This window comes from Sparus aurata, chromosome 17, assembly GCF_900880675.1.
Source record: "Sparus aurata chromosome 17, fSpaAur1.1, whole genome shotgun sequence".
Lineage (NCBI taxonomy): Eukaryota > Metazoa > Chordata > Actinopteri > Spariformes > Sparidae > Sparus > Sparus aurata.
The window spans coordinates 4,456,579-4,477,623 of NC_044203.1; the positions used below are offsets into that span (position 1 = coordinate 4,456,579).

The window sequence follows — 21,045 nt, forward strand, 5'->3', positions numbered from 1 at the left end:
CTACAAAATGTGATCCCCATAAAAAAACAATCTAGAAAAACTATTTCACAATATATCACAGACTTAAACTTATCTGAAATCTGGAGAAAACTTAACCCAGATAAATTGGAATATTCATGCTACTCAGGAATGCAAAAGTCCAGGGGCCTCATTTATAAACGTTGCGTACGCAACTCTCTACGCACACCGTGGGATTTATAAAAAGAGAACTTGACGGGAAAATGTGCGGTCCTCCACGCACACTCTGACCCATGCGTACGCACATAACTGGGGTAAGGAGAAACTGCGCCACTGATGGCAGAAGAAAGAAACGGGAGAAACTGTGTGAAACTGATACTGATCGTGTAAAATAAATAGTAATATTACCTCTCATATATGAACAGTTTATTTGCAAGAAATTTATTTATTTTTTTAAACTATTTCTACAATGAATAAACAAACAAACTCCCTGGAGTGCACACGGGAAACATGATTTAGGACAATAGTAAGACAACAGTAGAGCAAATTACGTTTACACTGATATGAATGCAGTTTAATATATTAATATCCTATATCATATAGACCATCTCCGTTTTCAATGCATAACGCATAAAAAACTAACTGTGTTTTGTTGCCATACAAATAAAGTCTATAATGATGTTAGTCTGAAGGACTCATAGTCAATCAGGGTAATTCTCACACATGTAGCAGATATTACCTAATAGATGGGCATATAAAGGCATGTATTTACAATGCGTTATGGGGCACAATGGCTGCTTTGGCACTGTTGGAGGATGTGGCAAACAGAAGGATACGGAGGGAGCGGAACTTCAGAGACCAGCAAGATCCACTGGCCAACAGCGATGAGTGGCTGATGAGCCGTTTCCGACTCACACGAGCTGTCCTCTTGGATCTATGTGCGGTATTGAGCCCAGCGTTAGAGAGGAGCACCCGCAGAAACCACACCGTGCCAGTCCCGCTTTAAGTGGTTTAATTGGTTTGTCGCAGCAGTACATAATGTTTCCTTATACGGTGAACAGGCAAATAAATTTGCGCAATTTGCAGCAATGTCCGGTTTCCCAAATGTAATCGGTGCCACTAACTGCACTCACGTTGCTATAAGAGCACCGAGTGAGAATGAATTGGGCCGGCATCGGTGTCCCCCTCCTCCGTCCCACGTCACTCAGGAGGGATTCCCTGATGATCCCCGCCAGTTTTTCATCCAGCGGGGTGAGCTCCGGTTGGCCCGTTCCCCTTTCTCTCTACTTTCGGCATGCTTTTACTCATGAATGAATATTAATTAGGGGCATTTCTCTGAATATTCATAGGCAAATATGGGCGTGGTATGACCCGCACACAGGTGCGCCATATTTAGAGTGGAGTGTGATTTATAAAGGGAAATCGGCGTAGGACGTGCGTGCGCACTGTTTATGAATCAGGATATTTTTGTGCGTACGCACTTTCTCTGTTTCGTGCGTACGCAACCTTTTGACGTCAATCCTACGCACAGTTTTATAAATGAGGCCCCAGGTCTCGCATAGATTATTTTTTAGTATCACAAGAACTGGTATCCAAGATTAAGAAGTGTTGGTATGACTGTATAGTCATTAGTGATCACTCCCCCATTACTATGTCTGTACAAATGGAGAAGCTTCAACCGTCTCCCCCTAACTGGCGTCTGCAAGTGAGGTGGCTTAAAAACCCGGAATTTGTTAAATATGTAGAAGATAAGATTGACATCTACTTTCAGATCAACACTAACCAAACTAATGCATGCATTAGATGGGAAGCCTTCAAGGCATATATTAGAGGGCAAATTATCAGTTTCACAAGCACTAAAAACAAGAAACAAAAAGCAGAAATTAATAAATTGGAGAAACAAATAAAATCTTTGGAAATAGATATAAATAATAAAGATGACCCTGAAAAACAAAAACGGTTACTAATTTTAAGAACAGAATATAATAAATTAACATCTGATAAAGCAGCAAAAAGTTTGCTGTGGTTGAACCAGGCCTTTTATGATCAGGGAGAAAAGGCTGGCAAATTGTTAGCTTGGAGAATTAAAAAGATGCGATCTGAAAGAGCTATTAATGGCATAACTATTCAATCAGGGGAGGTATCAAACGATCCTCAAGATATTAATAATACATTTAAGGAATTTTACCAATCACTGTACAGGTCAGAATGTTACTCTACACCCGCTTATAGCGATGCCTTTCTTAATCAGCTCCAGTTTAAAACGCTAACCAAAGAGGTTAAAGAGGACTTGGATAAGGACATAACGGTGGAAGAGCTATTGCAGGCCATTAAAAGTATCAACTCAGGCAAAGCTCCGGGGCCTGATGGCCTGCCAATAGAGTTTTATAAAACCTTCCAGAAGCAGTTATTGACCCTACTTTTGAATATGTTTAACGAGTCATTAAATAATGGCATACTACCACCAACTTTAAGACTCGCTACAATAATTCTTATTTTGAAACCTGGGAAAACGCCTACCGACTGCTCCTCGTACAGACCTATTAGTCTTATGGGAGTAGACACAAAAATACTGTGTAAAGTTCCTGCCAAAAGGCTAGATCCATATATCCCTTCTTTGGTACACAGTGATCAGAATGGGTTCGTACAGAACCGTCAGGGATTTCATAACATTAGAAGGGTCCTCAACATATTACACTCTAAAAACAATACCAGGGATACAGCGCTGTTATCTTTAGATGCCAGACAAGCGTTCGATAGAATCGAGTGGCCTTACTTGTTCAATTTGTTACCAAGATATGGTCTTGGGGGAAACTTTCTGAAATGGATAAAATTATTGTATACCAACCCTACAGCACATGTAATAACGAATAACAATTTATCAAGCCCGTTAACATTAGAGAGGTGAACTCGTCAGGGCTGCCCGCTCTCCCCATTATTGTTCATTTTAGCCATTGAGCCCTTAGCCATGACCATTAGAGCCGAGGCCAATTTGTCGGCCATAATAATTGGAGATCATGAACATAGGATATCGTTGTATGCAGACGATGTGATCCTTTATTTGTCAAAATTATCAAACAGTGTCCAGACATTATTACATTTAATTGATAGATTTGGTCAGTTTTCTGGTTACAGTATTAATAATGCAAAATCTTCTATACTTTTCTTGAACACAGATGAAAGAAGTAACCCAGTTATAAATACACCCTTTTCTAATGTGAGGGAGGGCTTTACCTATCTTGGAATTAAGATTACCCCCCAAATTAATACAGTTGCTAAAGCAAACTATGACCCATTGATGAGAGAAGTACAGGACTTACTTGAAAAATGGACAACAATGCCAATATCATTGATTGGCCGGATCAACATAATTAAGATGACTATCTTGCCAAAATTCTTGTATTTGTTTCAATCACTCCCATTACCATTGCCAAAATCCTTTTTTAAAGAAATGAACAGTGCGTTTTGAAGGTTTATCTGGAACAACAGAAAACCTAGACTAAGACTCAGATTATTGTATTTGCCATATGAAAGGGGTGGATTACAGATGCCCAGTTTACAGTGGTATCACTGGGCCGCTCAGCTGCGCAGTGCTATGTTTTATTTTGTCACACACTCCCCTCCAGCATGGGTTTATATTGAACAAGCATCAATATCTAAGCTGCCATTAAGCCTATATTTATATTCAGCAGATTTAAAAACTTTAAAGAAAAAAAACAACAAATCCCTTCCTTAAAAACTCTATTGATATATGGTTTAAAGCTCATAGACATATCGGTGATACACCCCCCACCTCCCAGTTTTCACCTATTTGGGATAATGCGTGGTTTACTCCTGGCAGGGCAGATGGTGGTTTTCAGGTTTGGGCCGAAAGGGGAGTGCAAAAATTTGGAGACTTGTATTTTCAGGGCATTTTACTAACATTTAACGATCTCTGTTTGAAATATTCAATTCCAAAAAACCACTTTTTTAAATACTTACAATTGAAACACTTAATCTCATCAAAGCATCGCCAGGCTACGCATGAGCCACCGCTGTCCTGCCTTGAGGGCATTGTGTTAAAACACATGAATGGGAAACGGCAAATCTCCACACTATATGCAGCACTTGTTTCGCATGATGAGGAATCTAGTCACGATAGAAGGAGAGAATGGAGTTCAGATATTAAGGAAGCGATTGAAGAAGCTGAGTGGGCGACAGCATGCTTAAAAGCTCAATCACAAACCATTAATACCTGAATGAAACTGCTACAACATAAGTGGTTAATGAGGACATACATAACCCCTGAGAAACTCAATAAATGGTCCCCTGGCATTCCAGATACATGCGTGAAATGTTTGATTGAGAAAGGTACTTTGATTCATTGTGTATGGGAATGTCCTAAACTGGTAATTTTTTGGAAAATGGTTGTCCGCACTCTAAGTGAAATCACAGGTATTCAGGTACCCTGCATAGCAAAGCTCTGTATTTTAGGGATATACCCAGATAGCTTTTCTGTTAACTCTAAGTGTAAGACTCTGATCAACTTTGGCCTCCTGCAGTCCAGGAGGATGACTGCTCTGTCCTGGAGAGAGACTGAAGTTTCCTCTACACAATCTTATATTAGAGAGATGGCAATGTGTGTTACATTAGAAAAGCTAACTTATGTAATTAGGGGTAAAGTGCAAGAATTTGAAGAGATGTGGGCACCCTTAATGGACTTTCTCAGGCAACAATAGATTACATTTACTTGTAAGGTGATTGAATGTGACCATTTTTATTTGTATTATTTTTGTTTTTGTTTTATTTTAATTTATTGAATTTATTTATTTATTTTTTACTTTTTGCATGTGTGTGTGTATGCATCAAGGTCTGCCTGCATCTCACTGTGCAACTAGTGTGTTATGTGTTGATGCGTTTTGTATGTCCTTATTGAAAAGCAATAAAAAAATTGTTAAAAAAAAAAAAAAGATAGTTGCTGAATGAAAATTCATATCTCCACTAGTTTTCACTGCCTTGCAACTAAAATGTGGTTATTTGTAGTTGTAATGTAGCTCTGTCACATCTAGTTCTCTGGTCCTGCTTCAAAGTGCAACAGATCGGGTTAAATACAGCTTCAGAGCTGAATTACACTCTTTGGGTTATTTTGACTATTTTTTCCCAAGGATTATTTGAATTTCCTTGAAACTTGGGGTCTGTTGGATGTTTAAGACACATTTCAACCCAATCCAATGAAAAATTAGTGATTGATGAGGCTCACAACACATGAACAAAGTGTCACTTAATTACTGAAATTTAGCTCAGCGTGCCAAACTTCAAGAATTCAGAACTTCAAAAGGATTTGTTGTACAGCTATAGGATTGTGTAAGGTCCTATGAATTAGTGGATTAGTTGTAACATAAGTTTCAACATGATTTTTTTTTTTTTTCCAACAAATGGACTGATATGACCTAGGAAAAGTCCTAAATCAAGTTTGATTTAATGCGACCTGACCTGAAGAGAACTAGCAACATGTTAACTGAAGCACTGTGATGGCTGATTCGTAGAGAGCCTCAGGGTGGTGCCTCCCTTATCTGTTGTGAGAGTTGGTGCAGGTTGGTTGAGGTTATGCAGTCTGTCTTACACACTACAATACTGTAGAATGAAGCCTTGTTCTGATCCGCTCCATGTGCCCTGTTAATGTAAGTCTTCTTTAGTTAATATTTGGAGGTTAAACTGTGTGCAACACCTAGTGGTATACTGTATTATTATCAGTCTTGGCAGCATTTGTTCATATCCTCTCACTGAGGTGTGTTTGGTGTTGCACTCTGTTCAAAACCCAGCTGCGGGACCACCGGTTCCGGTTTAGAGGGGATGGCGGCTTAGTAATAGAGCTCTCGACGAGAAGTGTTTAAAACTGCCCCAAGGCGAATGCTTGAACCAGCTAAGTACATGAAAATAAGTGAGATGGGGCACAAATGACGTCCAAAAAAAATAGGAGACACTGCATGAAAAGTGGGATTTTCGTCAGTATGCGGCACTGTAGATTGACGTGGAATTTCAGGTTTGCGGCTGCACGCGGCACTTTGCAGGCAACACTGAAAACTGACGTAAATTGTCGGAAATTGACGTGGGCCTTGCTTGGCAGTTGTCCCCCAATGACCCCCCTCCCCCTGATTCTAGGGGAGGCTTTAACATGTAAATGAAAAGGCTGTGAGCTATACAAATGCAAATCAGGGTTGCAGGGGGAGTTTTACCCCAGGTGACCTTTTTCTAAGAGGTGTTAACTTCATTTTAAGAAAATCTCTGGTATAAATAGATCAGGCTCAGTATAGCCTAATTATAGACCCTTATATTTGAGCTTGAATGGATTTATTTAATGAAAGTATGCTAGATTAATTACTGTGTATGTCATCAGCAATGGCCAATGTTATGTAAAAAAGCTCTCTCTCTCTCTCCTTTAAAGATAAAACGCCAGTTGTTAAGAAGTTAAAATTTGCATGAAATATTGAGATAACCAAGATATTAAAATGTAAAAAAAAAAAGTATTTCTATAATTTCATAGGTTCTGAATGTTTTAAAAGCAGTTAAAAAGTAATTCTTATTGCGTGTGAGAGTTCATGACCTGTAAGAGTTTTTACACTTCCGGGTTGACCGGAGCGTGAGTGACGAGGAAGAAGGAGCGGAGAGTTAATGGCGTCGAGCCGCTGACAGTGGACTGTGTGTGTCGTCAGTGTCGTGTTTTATCACTAACAGACTGTGAACTGTTGTCGGACGACGTGCTGTGAGTGTGTGAGTTGGACTCTCCATCGCAGTCGAAGTGTTTGTGTTTTATAGACCGGTTTCTTGTGTACAAACAATACTAGGTGCGTGCGCAACCAGGGGGCAAAAGACTGCTTCGGAGTGTACTGATATCAGTGTAGATGCCTGTGGCAGCGGGGTATGGTTAAGGCGCCGGCTGTTGGAGGAGAGGGAGGAGTGGCTCAGCCGGTGTTCAGCCAGCTGGACAGAATCAGGTAATCACTCAGCTATATAAGCACGCTTGTAACCTGGTTCTGGTCTCTTGCAGTAGGCTGGGTCCGGGGGCCGGAGTCCGGTCACCGGACCGGACCGGAGCGGAGACGGGCAGCAAAGACAGCAGAGACAGCTTGACCCATACCCTCAACTGTCGAAAGAGACGGCTGTTCATTTACGTTGTTCTTACTTTGTTTCACATTTTGCCTGTCTGCCCGAATAAACGCACACTTGTTCCGCTAGAAGCGCCGACTGACTCCCGTCCTTCCTCCCTCCCGAACGAGCGTGAGCGGTGAGGCTCACAATGCCGTATTGTTTCTCGCTGACTCAATTGCAATAAAATGTTATTTCATAGAAAGAGCTCTTGTCTTTTATTGCATCACAAATAAGAAAAACACTTGCTGAAATCTCCATGAATTTCACTCAACTTACCAGGTTGTGACGGTTGTTTTGGATGTCGTCAATATCAGGAGCGTGCTGGTAACCTAGTGAGCGTGGTGGTAACCTTAGTGACCGCTAACATGTTTACTACAAGGCTACTTTACGGCCTGCCAACATTTAGAAAAAAAATAAATAACCGCCAAATGTCACTGTAAATATAGAGCCTACACTCAAAGGCTAGTAACTCGTTAGCTAGGTCTGGGACAGAGATGGCTCAGACCAATTATATCAACAGCCTAAGCAGTTCAGACTGCACCGATTACCTGAAGAAACTGGTTCTTAGTAATGGTGAGAAATTACCAGACCCATATAATATTCCAAGTGAGAAATGGATTTCAGATATGTCTAAATGGCCAGCTATCGTATGGCCCAACATATACAGCTATCTCATAGAGAAGCCCAGTGTGTACACAAAGGACAATTTGCGTGCATATAAATCTTTAGACGCCTATAATTATGTACTTTGTGGTCATGTGCAAAACGTAAAGTTTTGACACGGGTTCAGGGTTTTGCGCTTTGAGGGCAGGCGTCCTGCCCAGCCAGAGACAGGGACTAAAGACAAAACCTTACGATGCCTGGGTGTATGTGCACAGGGATCTTGGGTACATCCTAACCGCTAACTGCACATGCATGGCAGGGTAAGACTCACACAGCAGATATTGTGAGCTCATGCTTTCACTTAGCCTACTTTTGCTAATACATCTATCCATCGCACCAGTCTCGCTTCTTGTTGCAGTCATGCTGCAGCCATCATGTGCCAAGTTGAACTGTCAGGGCGCAGACGCACCGAGGAGGAGGTCGCCTGCACGTCCCAACCAAATCGTTGGAAGGACATGTCCCGAAAAAAGGCTGAGCCACAAAAGTTGAAAAACATCAACTTCAGCCGACCAAAGCGACACCTGACAGAGTTGTCTCAAGTCCATCACACACCAACACCCCAAAATATACCAGGTAGCCTACATTTGGGTGACGTGATGCGTAACGCGCTGACATGTAGGCTTTTATTAGGGATCTGTATGCAGTATTCGGCAGAGCTGGTGTTGAACTTGCCAAGATATGCATCCCTGGCTGTTTAAGACACTGCTTTATGTATGGAGTCCATGCTCATATGAATAAATACTCTTAATTACAATTTCTCTAACCTTTTAAGAGTGTTTATTTATATGAACATGGACTCCATACATGTAGCAGTGTCTGTCTTAGGCAGCCAGGGATGCATATCTTGGCAAGTTCAAAACCAGCTCTGCCGAATACTGCATCCCCCTCATGCTGCGAGCGGCATGCAGATCCCGGCGTGCAGGCACTTATTGGCATAACACCGGGCAGCCTAAGTTGCCAGGACCCTCTTGTTATCCTGCATGTTCTTCCTCTTTCCTATTTCACCAAAATGTAGCTCAATTGTCACCAAACCTGCTACAGAGCATTTGCAGACTGTCCTAGTATTAGCATTATTTACCAAATAAATGATATAATAATACATAAATAATTTCGATTTTTTTTTTCTGCAGAGCTAAATTGAATACAATATTTACATATCAAGCATTTTGATAAAATTATAATTATTTTAAAATGACTCATTCTCATGTATTAATACTTACATCTATAAATTTTCTCCTTCACTCAGCAATTACAATGGAAGATCTACAGGCACTCAAAAACACATGTCCAGATGCTGTTTTGTTTACATCAGTCAACTCAGCTGCAGACTCAGACACAGACACAGCATCAGAATCTGGATCAGAACTACCTGAGCCCCTGACAGTTATGTATGACCCATCAGCTAGGGACCTGTCGTTAGCTGACCTTCAGGAGAAGTGCAAAACCAGCTATGGAAAAATGAGAGGGCAATGCACAATTAACAGACTGGAACATCTACAGGATGTGACTAAAGAGCAGGCTAAGTGCACAACATGGGAACTCCACAGAGTGGGACGTGTAACAGGCAGTACCTTTCACAGGGTTGTTAAGTGCAAAGACACCTCAGTTGAAAGTGTTGTGAAACAGATCATGCAATATGCAGCCACAGATCTCACTGTTCCAGCTGTCATGTGGGGAAGGCAAATGGAAGATACTGCACGTAGAAAATATGAAACTGAAATGAAGAAAACACACATGGCCTTTAATGTAAAAGCAGTGGGTCTAACAGTGAGAGCAGATGAGCCATACCTGGCTGCTTCTCCTGATGGGGTATTCTCCTGTGACTGCTGTGGAACAGGCCTGCTAGAGATAAAGTGTCCATACAAGTACAGGGAGGGACTAGAGGGGTCTGAGTCTGATGCATCCTTCTGCCTTGATGGAAACTATGATTTGCGACCCACCAACCCATATTACTCACAGATTCAGTTACAAATGTATGTTTGTCAAATGGACATGTGTGATTTCATAGTGTGGACGAAGACAAGCATCATCATTTGCCGGCTATGGAGAGATGAGCCCTTTCTACAAGAAACTCTTCCCAAGGCTGAATCATTCTTCATGGACCACCTCCTCCCAGAACTTGTCTGCCGCAGCAAAGACCCCGACCTGGCTGAAGTGATCAAATGTCTGTACTACAAAAAGCCAAGCTTTGGCAAAATGATAAAGTGCACAGACTGCTGCCAACACTTTCACTATGCATGTGTGAACATCACCAGATACTCAAAAAAATGGAAATGTGGATGCAAATAGATACATCCAATGATGATGAATACTGGATGTTGGACAACAGCATGGGAGGAAAAACTGATGAGCAAAGATGAATAGGTTCACCTGACAAAATCTAACTGACTTCATCGCAGTTAACACAACAAACAACACATCTGACTCTTCAAGTGTTTATAAATCTTTTTCTTAATGTACATTTACATAAAATCACAAACAGCATGGATATATATTGTTATAGTAGACAGTTATGTATATTGTTATATAATGATAATACTCAAAAATTACAAGCAAGAAAAAAAAAATTCCAGGTAGAAATGTTAGTTGAGTTCATATAGTATTAATTATTTACACTTGTTATTGTTGAAAACACCTTTGGTTACATATATACATTTCATTTTGATTCCATTACGTTGCCTTCAATATATTGCATTTAAAACATTGTCAGTGCATGTTAATATTTACCGTAGCGTGTCAGATTTAAAAGCAGTTTCTCCTAAATGGTCCCATAACCTTGGTCCTAAAATGGCCATTATCATAAATAAAATAGCTCTGTGGTGTGGTTCTCAACCTTTTTGTACTCTCAATGATCCTGATAAAATGTCATTACTCATAACTGTTATTCATTTTACAGTCGGGCTATACAGAGAAAGTGATAAGTAAGTGAGAGAGAGACAGAGAGAGCAAGTAGTGAGTGACCATTGCCCTCATTAGCCCTTAAAAGCCTGACACAATCATGGAAAGTAATGTACATCTTTACTCTACTACTACTCTACTCTAAACACAGTTATCGCCGGGCCACCACAGTCCTCCTAAGGTTCGTAAGACCAGCACATATGGTCAAAATGTCATCTAGCATATCGACTTGGCTGATGGGTATGACAGTGTTCAGTATCGGAAAGGTTTTAAGCTGACCTATAACTCGTTCCACATGTATGCGGACTCTTGACAATTGACGTGAAGTGTCAACAGAAGAACCAGGCAACTGAGATTTCCCTTTCGTGAAACTTGGAATTCTTAATGTTGCTCCTACACTGGCCAAGTCCTCTCTAACAAGGAAACCTCTATCTGCCAGAATCTCATCACCATGCTCAAGTTTATCCAAAAAGCCAGAATCTAAAGTTATTACCTTGTCAGAGGCACGACCTCCCCACCCACTAGACAAAAAAGATATAGCTCCTGCAGGTGTGATTCCAATTAGATATTTAATTGTGTTTTGGTGCTTATAATTTGACCAGGTTTCAGCCCTTGCTTTAAGATTGTATGTTCTTTCTATAAAGATCTCAGTACAGTCTATAATACAATGACAATTCCTAAATTTGGGTTTAAAACACTTTGCCATGTTTGCTCTCACTGCATCCTTACTAGGCCACATTATCAAAGGTTTCACTATTGAGGACAACATGGGTATCCAGTCTCTTAATACTTTTGATACAGTTGAGAATGGAAGCTCAAATCTGTAGGCAAGGTCTCTGTTGGTGAGGCCAAGTCTTACTTTCATTAGAACCAAAAGGAGATGGTTCTCCCAACTTAACCCACCCTTAAGCACAAGTGTGCTTCTTTTTACAATATCCAGCAGCCACATAAACACATGTAATGACTGTAAACCAGTGAAAAAATTAAGTTTAGCGTTTGTGTCTTTTACGGAATCAAACCCAAACTTGGACTGCTTAAGTTGCTCCTTCAGATGTTTATTTTCTTCCTGTGTGGCATCCAGTTCACTTTTCAGAGCTTTATAGTCATCACTTAGCTGGTTGTACTGCAGGGTGAGTTGGTCCATCTCTTTTCTGGACACAAACTGACATTCATCTACAACACAAAAAGGAGATAAATTAACTCTTCATGTGCAACACATCAGCTTTCAAACATACACAGACACTCACACAACACACAGACTGTCTGTTTCTCTATCACTCTACTCACCTGACCACCACAAACACACACTAAATAGTATGACTTTTGCATACCTTCAGATGAATCTAGAGGATCTGCCTCAGGCTCGCTTGTGGGGCAGGTAGCAGTGGCCTTATCTTCATCCCGTTTTCTCTTCCTTTCATATCTAGCACAAACAATAGAGTACAGTTAAGTTAAAAACCCAAAATAATCAACACATTAAGAGATAATGCAAAAACATAATAAAGAAGGCGATACAAATAGATATTATTTGCAGAAAGTAGAATATTACAAATGCATGACATGACACTGACATTGCCACCTTTCTTGAGGGGTCTCTGGTGCTGCTGTATGAAAAAATGGATGGAACAAAATCTGGACTATCACAGTCCATGGACGGTGCTCCTGATAAGAGGAAGAAATTAGATTAGCTCTGCTTATTGTTTGTTTTAACCTTTTTAAACCTATTTGCTATTTTACGAGCTCAGTCATAAAAAGCACCAATAGCAGTTAAAGAAAATCGTACACTACATGTAACATGAGCTGTTTGAAGACACTTTCCCGTATGATTTTCAGCCTGAACGAGGAAACCTAAACCAGCCATGCAGCTAACGTTAAAGTTACTTAACAACGAAAGCTAAACTTAACGTTACAACAGAGCCAGAGCCAACGTTAAACTTTACAAATGCTAAGTAGAAGACAGACACATTTGTTGGCCAGTTAGTTCGGCTATGACCTACTGAATCAAACTAATATTGTTTCATTAATTCCTGACTTACTCATTATCCAGCTCATGTTGGCAAACACAAACATACCAGACACGAAGTGGGCGCTGCACAGACTCTCGCCGCCTTTAGGACCTTCGGGACCCCAATCCGTCCTTTTAATGGCCTGGAGCCATAATCCTCTTCGTTTTTTGGCAAACAGATGAGATCCCCTCGGGATGTTAAACAATTTGAATCCACCCTTTTGCCGGTTTGTGCAGTTCACTGCACAACAACTCCTCGTCATGTTTACTGCTCAACTCCGCTGGTAAACTATGACAAATGTCCCGCTTTCTGCCCCCTGGCTGCGCGCGCATTTCGGCGATGACGTTGCATAGAAACCCATCTAATAGATGGGTTTCGAATGGGACACGAAGCAAGTTCGGCTAAGCTAGCTAGCAGGAGCTAAGCTAGCTAGCAGGAGCTAGGCTAGCTAGCAGGAGCTAGGCTAGCGGCCCGGCCATTGTCGAGAGGACGTCTGCGCGGACGGGGGAAGCTTTGCCGGGTCGCCACGAAGAATGTCGCCGACGGACGGAGCTTCGCTGCCGCAGAGGGACACGGAGGTTTATCGCTGCGAGCATTTTGTTTTCACAGACTAACCTCGCCTCATAACAAGGCCGCGACCTCCTGTTAGCTCGGAGCCACATCTGCAAGTCCAGATTTACACGATGCCGATAATGACGCCATTGTGTGTAAGTAACTGTTACTGTTTTCTCCCTCGCTTAATTTTACTGTGGCTTACGTTTCTTTATTCATACCAGTCTTATAAATTGTTTTCCAGCTGCCTGTAAGACATTACGAGACGGTACGCAGGACAACAAACAACCAGATCTTGCATCGCAGGCTGACGCTGTGAGGAGTTCAGCTCGGAGTCGATCGAGGACAAAGAGGGTAAGATTTATTAGATTAGATCCGTTTTTTTTATGTGACTATTATTCTAATAAATAATAGATGTGTTGTGTCCATACGCAGTGCATCGCGCAGTACTGATCGTCTCTATTGATTGTTTTTACAGCTGCTGGAAGCGAGACAGTTCGCTAGCTGAGGATGAGGTGGACCTTTGGAAGTGCGCCGCCATGGACCTGATGTCTGAGGAGGAAGACGGCACAAGATGGCGGGGTGTCTGGATGAATTGTGCGACCTCCGTCCTTTTGCAGCCGGGAGCTCACCGAGCTCTGCGCCACACTGCTGTCACATGAGAGGCGATTCCGAAGTACAGGGCCGCGCACCACAGACGTCTGCAAAAACAGACACTTCGCGGTGCTGTAGGATTTTGGGCCTCTTGTGATCTTCCCGTTTGTTGTATGGGCAAATTATGCTTTGTACATGCTGTGTGTTTGTGTTTGTGCTAATAAAACTCTTTCTTTGAATAAACAACTCCTTCCTGGCAAATGTTCCTTTCCTCAGTAAATTCATTCATGTCATTGATGATACCATAAATATAAATGAATGAATAAATCATATAAATAAATATAATATAAAATATCATATATATATATATATATATATATATATATATATATATATATATATATATATATATATATATTATATATATAATATATATATTCTCACCGGGGTTTACATTTATAATGACCCAGGGTGACCAATCACGAGTGATTTTGCTTGTTTATGAGTAGTGGTTTCATCCAATATTGAGTGAGGATATTCAAGCCAGCCCACACAATCTCTGGCCAGGCGTGGTTTCGCTGCTATTCATATGCAAATTAAAAGCGTTCGCACCCCCGGGAGCTCTACATACGTCATGGTTCGTTTCCGACAATTTACGGCACGGACAAACGCCACGTTCACAGCCTGTAAATTGTCGTTAACTGCCGAAAATTAGGGAGATTTCCGGGCGTTTACGGGGTGGAAAATCCCACTTTTCATGCAGTGAGAGTTAAAAAGCTAAACACCGGACAAGTTGAAGACGGCGAGATGCAGCTAACACAAGAAGCTAGCGTTAGTCCTCCCGGGGCTAGCCGGGCCGCGTCCCCCGCTCCTAGCTACGATGGCGGTGGGACAAGAGAAGGAGGACGAGCCTGTAAGCTTGATGCTGATTCTGGAAGAACTAAGAGGCGTTGGGAAAGGGGTGAAAGAATTTCGGAAAGACACGAAAACACAACTACAGGTCATCAGAGGGGAGCTGGATAAAACCAACGCGAGGCTCAACGAAGTGGAGGCCAGGGTCGCTGGGCCTGAAGAAGCTTCAAAATACAGAGGATATATTCAGGCATGTGATTTTTCCGGATAATATAATGGAAATAAGCAACAGTGCCAGACTGCCTGCTGGGAGGGGGGTAGGACTGGCGGACTGCCAGGCCGCCATTAACCACCAGTTGGTTTTAACAGACCAGGGCCCGTATTCACAAAGACTTTTATCTTAACGTTAGGAGTACTCCTAAATTGGACTAAAAGTTTTTATGTGGGAGTTGTTTCTTAAGAGTAATTCACAAAACCGCTGAGACCTACTTTTAGTTATGAAAACAGTGAACTCCTAAACTAGAAGTAACTCTCTGTTGCTATGGATGACGTCATTTTATAAGGAAGCACTTAGAAGCGGTGACAACGGTGATTGGCTGTTGAGTGACAGGGCAGCCCATTGAAAAGTCATTTAGGCTACGCAATGCATGAAGTGAAAATAAGGAAGTTGCCTACAAGCCCATGACAAAGCCTATGAAAAGATATTGGATAAGGAAATGTATTTATGGGGATAATTAAGTTCCCCCACCCCCCGCCAAACAAAAAAAGCTTCGGACAAAAATGACAAATTAGAAGATAAATAAAAAAACGGCAATAAATAAAAACGGCATTTGCTCGAAAAGCTGCGTCAAACCACTCTCCATTAAAATTCGGGAATCGTGTGTTGATCCGGGCCATTTCCCAACAATGTCCAGTAGGCTATATTGTAATGTGTGTCAAAGACAATTTGTGTATAGATGGAATGCAAGCCTTATTCGCACGGGACTAGTATAACGTGGGGACCTCCAGTTAGGCCTGGGCAATAAACCGAAAATTTACCGATACCGAAATTTACAACGATAACCGACGTCATTTTGGCCATGTCTGTATATTCGGTGTCATAGGCATAACATCCACTAGGGTCAGGGGACATGTTAGGTCCACTTGATTAATCTACCCCGGTGTATACCGATGTGCTTATTTTACATTAATTTGATGGCAAACTCCGCCCGCCGATGCGACCCCAGCTATGCCAGGTTAGTAATCAAGTGAACCCACTCTCGACTTCTCGTGTACGTGACGTCACTCCCCGAGACGCAAGAAGAAAGCAAAAATATATATTTTTTACTAAGGAAAATGACAAAACTAGTAACGCGTTACTGGCATCACTGATTGTGTAGCTTAAGTGCAACATGGAGCATGAAGATGTAAAGAAAAAAATAAAAACAGTTGAATTAACTTTGAGCAAGTTTGGAGGAAAGTCGGAGGTGTGACTGTGGACCCATTTTAAACAAGTCGCGGGCCGTGATAATAACATTTGTCGGCTTTGTCGAGTGCATTAAGTGCGGCACTTGTTGCATTATTCATTAAGATTTCTGTAGTTCAAACAACTCGCAATTGTAGTCGAGAACGTCAGTTATAACAGCCCACGTATCAAACAGTTGTCGTTTTAAATCGGTCTCGGGCTCATAATTACATTCAGTGTGTCGGGCCGGGCTCGGACACAACGTGCACGGGCTCGGGTCGGGCTTGATTCTAAGCTCTACTCGGGTCCAGCCGCGACTTTACTGAGGTTCACCCAGTGTGAGCAGCAGGAGGACGGTTAGCTCACCTCCTAGAACATGGCACTGAATCGCTGGAAACTGATTTAGGGACTGTCATCAAATTACTTAGCATAAATATATTAATACAAAATAATTGCAGTTCTTTCAATATCTTCCATGTTATGGGGCCCAGTGACTCCAGCAGCAGATTGTATAAGTAAACTGGACGAATGAGACACAGCTATGTTTATTGTACTTTAGTGCTTCCTCGATTTTATATGAATATTAATATGCAGAAATCTTGATTTTTTTTCTCAATAGCTTACATGTCATGTGACCCACTGACTTCTGAAACAGATTCTGTGTCTATCAAAAATAAATAATGATAAAGACAATAATGGTAAAAAAAAAGTTCTCTAATGCTCAAGAGGTTAACATATTATTAAGCAGCAATGTCAACTTCTCTACTATTTTGTCTCATGTCTTAGATTCTGATTCTGAAGTCCTCAAAATGTTTATTTATTTACATCCAACCTCTTCCACCACCTGCAGTACAAGCACGTGATTCAATTCGAAGAAATAAAAAAAGGGAGAAGCGAGAAGCTTAGAATTTGTTTATAAGGGACTGTATATTTTATACTTTTAAACTTGTTCAGTTGTTGTCATTTCAAGTAATCTGTGCTTTTCAGCTATTCAATCGTGTGCTTATCCGTTGTTCTTAACTACTAAATAAATAATATAAATCTTAACTACAATGTAGTTTTACAGTCCTTTTAAAGTGGCATTTCTGTAAATACACAGGATTTTTTTTCCTTTTATTTAGGTGTGGGGGGGGGGTTACTTATCGTTCATTTATCGTTATCGAGGTGAGTTGCTCAATATATCGTGATATTGATTTGAGGCCATATCGCCCAGCCCTACCTCCAGTAATTTTTAATAATTGCGGAGGTCGTCTGTGGTCTTAATCCCGTGCGAATCTGCCATGTCTGTAATTTGTAAAGTAAAAATTCCACTCCAAATTACCTACCATATTTCACCAAACACAGAGTTCATGTGAGAATATTAGTCCTGTGCGAATCGGCATCTCTGTGATTTGGGGTGGTTTTTTGTTTTTCTTAATGTTTTTTGTGTTTTCCACCTTTTTTCTGCCTTTTTCCCGGTCGAGAATTATGGAGGCTGCTTTGGGAATTATAAATGAAAGTTTTGACAGCATTTTGGGTGCAAATTCAGGAGGCTCATCAGAAGAGCGAAATCTCGAAAGATGATTAGATGGATTACATGCATGGCAGCATGCGGTATGGAACATTTTTCCATCTTTCATCAGGCTCACCATTTATTATATTAAAAATATCCATATCTAACTGTTGTGCTGCTCCAGTAAGGGCTCCGGTGCGATCGACCCGGGGATAATGTCAGTAAATCCGAGTTAAAACACAGACTTCGCTTATCCTGTGTCCCCAGGTAATACTAGTCCCTTGCAAAGAGCTGCATTTTCCCCGTAGTCAAATACCGGAGTGTTGCCAAACATTTTAACTGCAACGTTATTGGATTGTTTCAGTTGGTTGGGAGTGTTATTGCGTCCCTCACCAACTCATCCACAACTTCAATCCCTTCGCGGTCCATCTGACATCGTTTTAATAATTCCCTGTTATTTAGCGTCTCCAAAACATTTGGCTGTGACCAGAGGGGTGTACTGCGAAGCCAGTTTTGTGGGTTAGCGAGGTATGTTGAGTCTAAAGCCAGGCTTCCCTGTACTACGAAGGTGGCTCTCTTTTAACCCGGCTAGATCACCATGGTAACTTATGCTTAGCTCATAACCTGGTCCCGACCAGGTTATGTTCAGAGTTTCAGCTTAAAATCGGCTATAAAAGCGCCGCTGTTTCACTGTGTAACTCATTCGGAGATGGCGTCACCATTCATTAAGAACCCGGTGGACCTGGGAGCAAGAATAATTCGGGCAGCACTACGACGTGAGCGGCTTCTTCGAGATCGCGTTGATCCGCTGGCATTTCCTGATGAAATTCTCTATGAGCGATATAGATTTTCAGCCGAGGGAATATAGTACATTTGCTCACTTATTGAGCAGAGTGTCAGGAATGCCACTGGAAGAAGCTGTGCGCTCACTGTCGGGCAAACTGTTTGTGTAGCCCTTCGTCTTTTTTGCCACGGGAATCTACTTACATTCAGTTGGTGATGCAGAAAATCTGAGCAATATGAAATATTAATTAGGCCAACCTAGTATTTATTTGTCACAGATAATGAGTAAAGTTAATATTTCTTTGATGTGGCCATGAATAAACTGATGAACTGATCAACCCGTTGTAGGGCAGTGTACGCCCAAACACAAATCTTACAGGCTTGAGCTATTTTCACTGTCAAAAAGGTCTTTATTGTCATTGTACAGGGACAGTAGCTACATTTGCTTGTTCATCCCGACACAGTATTACGAAAAAAAACACTGATCATTTATAGCCTACGCACACTCAGCCTCGCTTTCAATAAAACACACGCGCATTCTATAACTGAGATCAGTAAAATGTGAAAACAATATAGACATCATTCAAAAATGAAAAAAGATAGTTGTTGCTTCAGTTTATTTATATTTTAAATTAATGAGGGTTAATATGTAAAAGTTGCACAATATTGAGCTTTCAGAAATTAAAACACTATGGGCTTAATATAATATTGATCATAATATTGATCACTTTTAACTTACGCATTTACGTCAGCAATTTTCTGCCAACAGCCCTCCCTCGCTCTGTTGGCGGCGACAGTGTTACTTTCTGATGGTTTCTTTGAATTCTTCATAGTCCTGCATAATAAGAATCTGCTCATCTTGAGTAAAATATGTGGCCCGGGATCGATCCATTTTCGCACAGGAAGTAGAATAAAATGACGTCAAACGCCCCCTTTTACATGTACGCGCGCAGAGCACAAAGCAGAGAACCGGACTTGACAAAGTAAGTTGATAACCACCATCGCAGTACAGTTTAACTCTGTTTGGGGACTTGGGGCTTTGTTGAGCTGCAGCATGAGCACAAAGCCCCCTATGTTGAGTTAGGAGTCCTCTGGACTACTTCTAAGGTCTCCCACACTTAGGTGCTACTTTTAGGCTTAAAATGTTTTGTGAATAACTCTTATTTTCAAAAATTAGGAGTCCTAAAGTTACGATTGACACGCCCATTATTTTTAGGAGTTGCTCCTAAATTCGCCTGTTAGGAGCTACTTTTAGCCTTAAGATTCTTTGTGAATACGGGCCCTGGCGTTTATTTCCTTCCTCACAAAAATCCGGGATGAAAATGTCACAAACTTCCCCAGCTTCTCGGTGAATTCTCTGGCATCTTTCTGGGCAATAGTTGTCTTCTGCCAGTGAAGTTGTTGCGGCGGAGGAAACAATTTATCCAACCAGCATTCGCTGCAAACTCCTCACCTCTGCTGTCACTCACGGTGGCGTACATTTGTTTCTCCATCACCCTGATCATTTTGCGGGACACTCTCTCGTGGCGTGCCCGTTTGCTGATAACTCATTCCCGCATGTTTATCTCAGGCTCCTCGTTAGCCTTCTTCTTCCCTACAGCAGTTTTTTTTTTTTTTTTAAATAAATTAGACTCGGCATTAATTTGGAACCGGCGGTTATTTACCAAAATATACACCTGCACCCCGCGCTTAAAGGGGACCACATGATGTGTTTTATAATGTGTTTATGTGTTTACAGCTGCTAATGTATGTAACGCTGTTAATGTGATGATACATGACAGTTAAATATTGAAGCTGTCTATGATAACCACATCCTGACATGTAACTGGGATTTTTGATAATCTAAGTACTAATAATAGCAATCATGACAAAAAATTAACAAAGAAAGACTGCAGATCACAATAAGAAGCTGCAACTGGCAGTGAGCTGCTTTCTTTTCTGTTAGCAGTGAAGTGATGTACTCCATGACAGAACATTATAAAATAATGATAATGTATAGAATAACATTTAATGGTAAAAAAAAGTACAGTTGCAGTAGGCTTCTATTATAAATATGCAGCATATATATAGTTTATTATTATTATTCGTATCATTTTTATTACGACTAGGCCTGGGCAATAAACCGAAAATTTACCGATAACGAAATTTACAACGATAACCGACGTCATTTTGGCCATGTCAGTATATTCGGTGTCATAGGCATAACATCCACTAGGGTCAGGGGACATGTTGGGTCCACTTGATTAATCTACCCCGGCGTATACCGATGTGCTTATTTTACATTAATTTGATGGCAAACTCCGCCCGCCGATGCGACCCCAGCTATGCCAGGTTAGTAATCAGGTGAACCCACTCTCGCTGTGAGTGGCGGACAGTTTGTGTAATGATGCTGCGTTCAAAGGCTGCAACAGGCCACTGTCTTCGGCTGGGCCGGTCCACTGATCAAACATTTGTGTTTTGTTTTTTATTCACTCAAAATAATGACTGTATTTACAGCTAGAAAGCGCGCATCTCTCTCCTCCCTCCATTGTTGTTTGCATTTGTGTTTATGCGTGTTCTGACACGTGAGTGTCCTCATGCTGTAAAACGTGACTTCTCGCGTACGTGACGTCACTCCCCGAGACGCAAGAAGAAAGCAAAAATATATATTTTTTACTAAGGAAAATGACAAAACT

At 41.2% G+C, this 21,045-nt stretch overlaps 1 protein-coding gene and 1 long non-coding RNA gene across 2 annotated transcripts in view; both read right to left on the minus strand.

Moving 5' to 3' along the window:
• Positions 1 to 7,447, minus strand: part of LOC115567484 (uncharacterized) — a 19,588-nt gene extending 12,141 nt beyond the window's left edge. The window contains exon 1 of the long non-coding RNA XR_003981200.1: positions 7,363 to 7,447. This is a non-coding gene — a long non-coding RNA (uncharacterized LOC115567484). The remainder of the gene's footprint in view (positions 1 to 7,362) is intronic.
• A 2,791-nt stretch (positions 7,448 to 10,238) lies between these two features.
• LOC115567463 (uncharacterized) lies at positions 10,239 to 13,000 on the minus strand. The gene is made up of 4 exons (XM_030394095.1): positions 12,720 to 13,000; positions 12,219 to 12,309; positions 11,979 to 12,070; positions 10,239 to 11,820 (listed from the first exon to the last, which is right to left on the minus strand). The coding sequence occupies exons 1-4, from the start codon at positions 12,913 to 12,915 to the stop codon at positions 10,799 to 10,801; spliced, it is 1,401 nt and encodes a 466-aa protein (XP_030249955.1). The 5' UTR covers positions 12,916 to 13,000; the 3' UTR covers positions 10,239 to 10,798.
• Positions 13,001 to 21,045: the final 8,045 nt, after the last annotated feature.

Bases quoted from the DNA above. Each gene is read 5' to 3' on its own strand.
- LOC115567463 (XM_030394095.1), bottom strand. From the start codon at position 12,915: ATGACGAGGAGTTGTTGTGCAGTGAACTGCACAAACCGGCAAAAGGGT. The intron at 12,071-12,218 runs GTCAGTGTCATG...TGTTTGTGCTAG, and splicing joins CCCTCAAGAAAGGTGGCAAT to ATATGAAAGGAAGAGAAAAC. The intron at 11,821-11,978 runs GTATGCAAAAGT...TTTGTGTTGTAG, and splicing joins TCCTCTAGATTCATCTGAAG to ATGAATGTCAGTTTGTGTCC.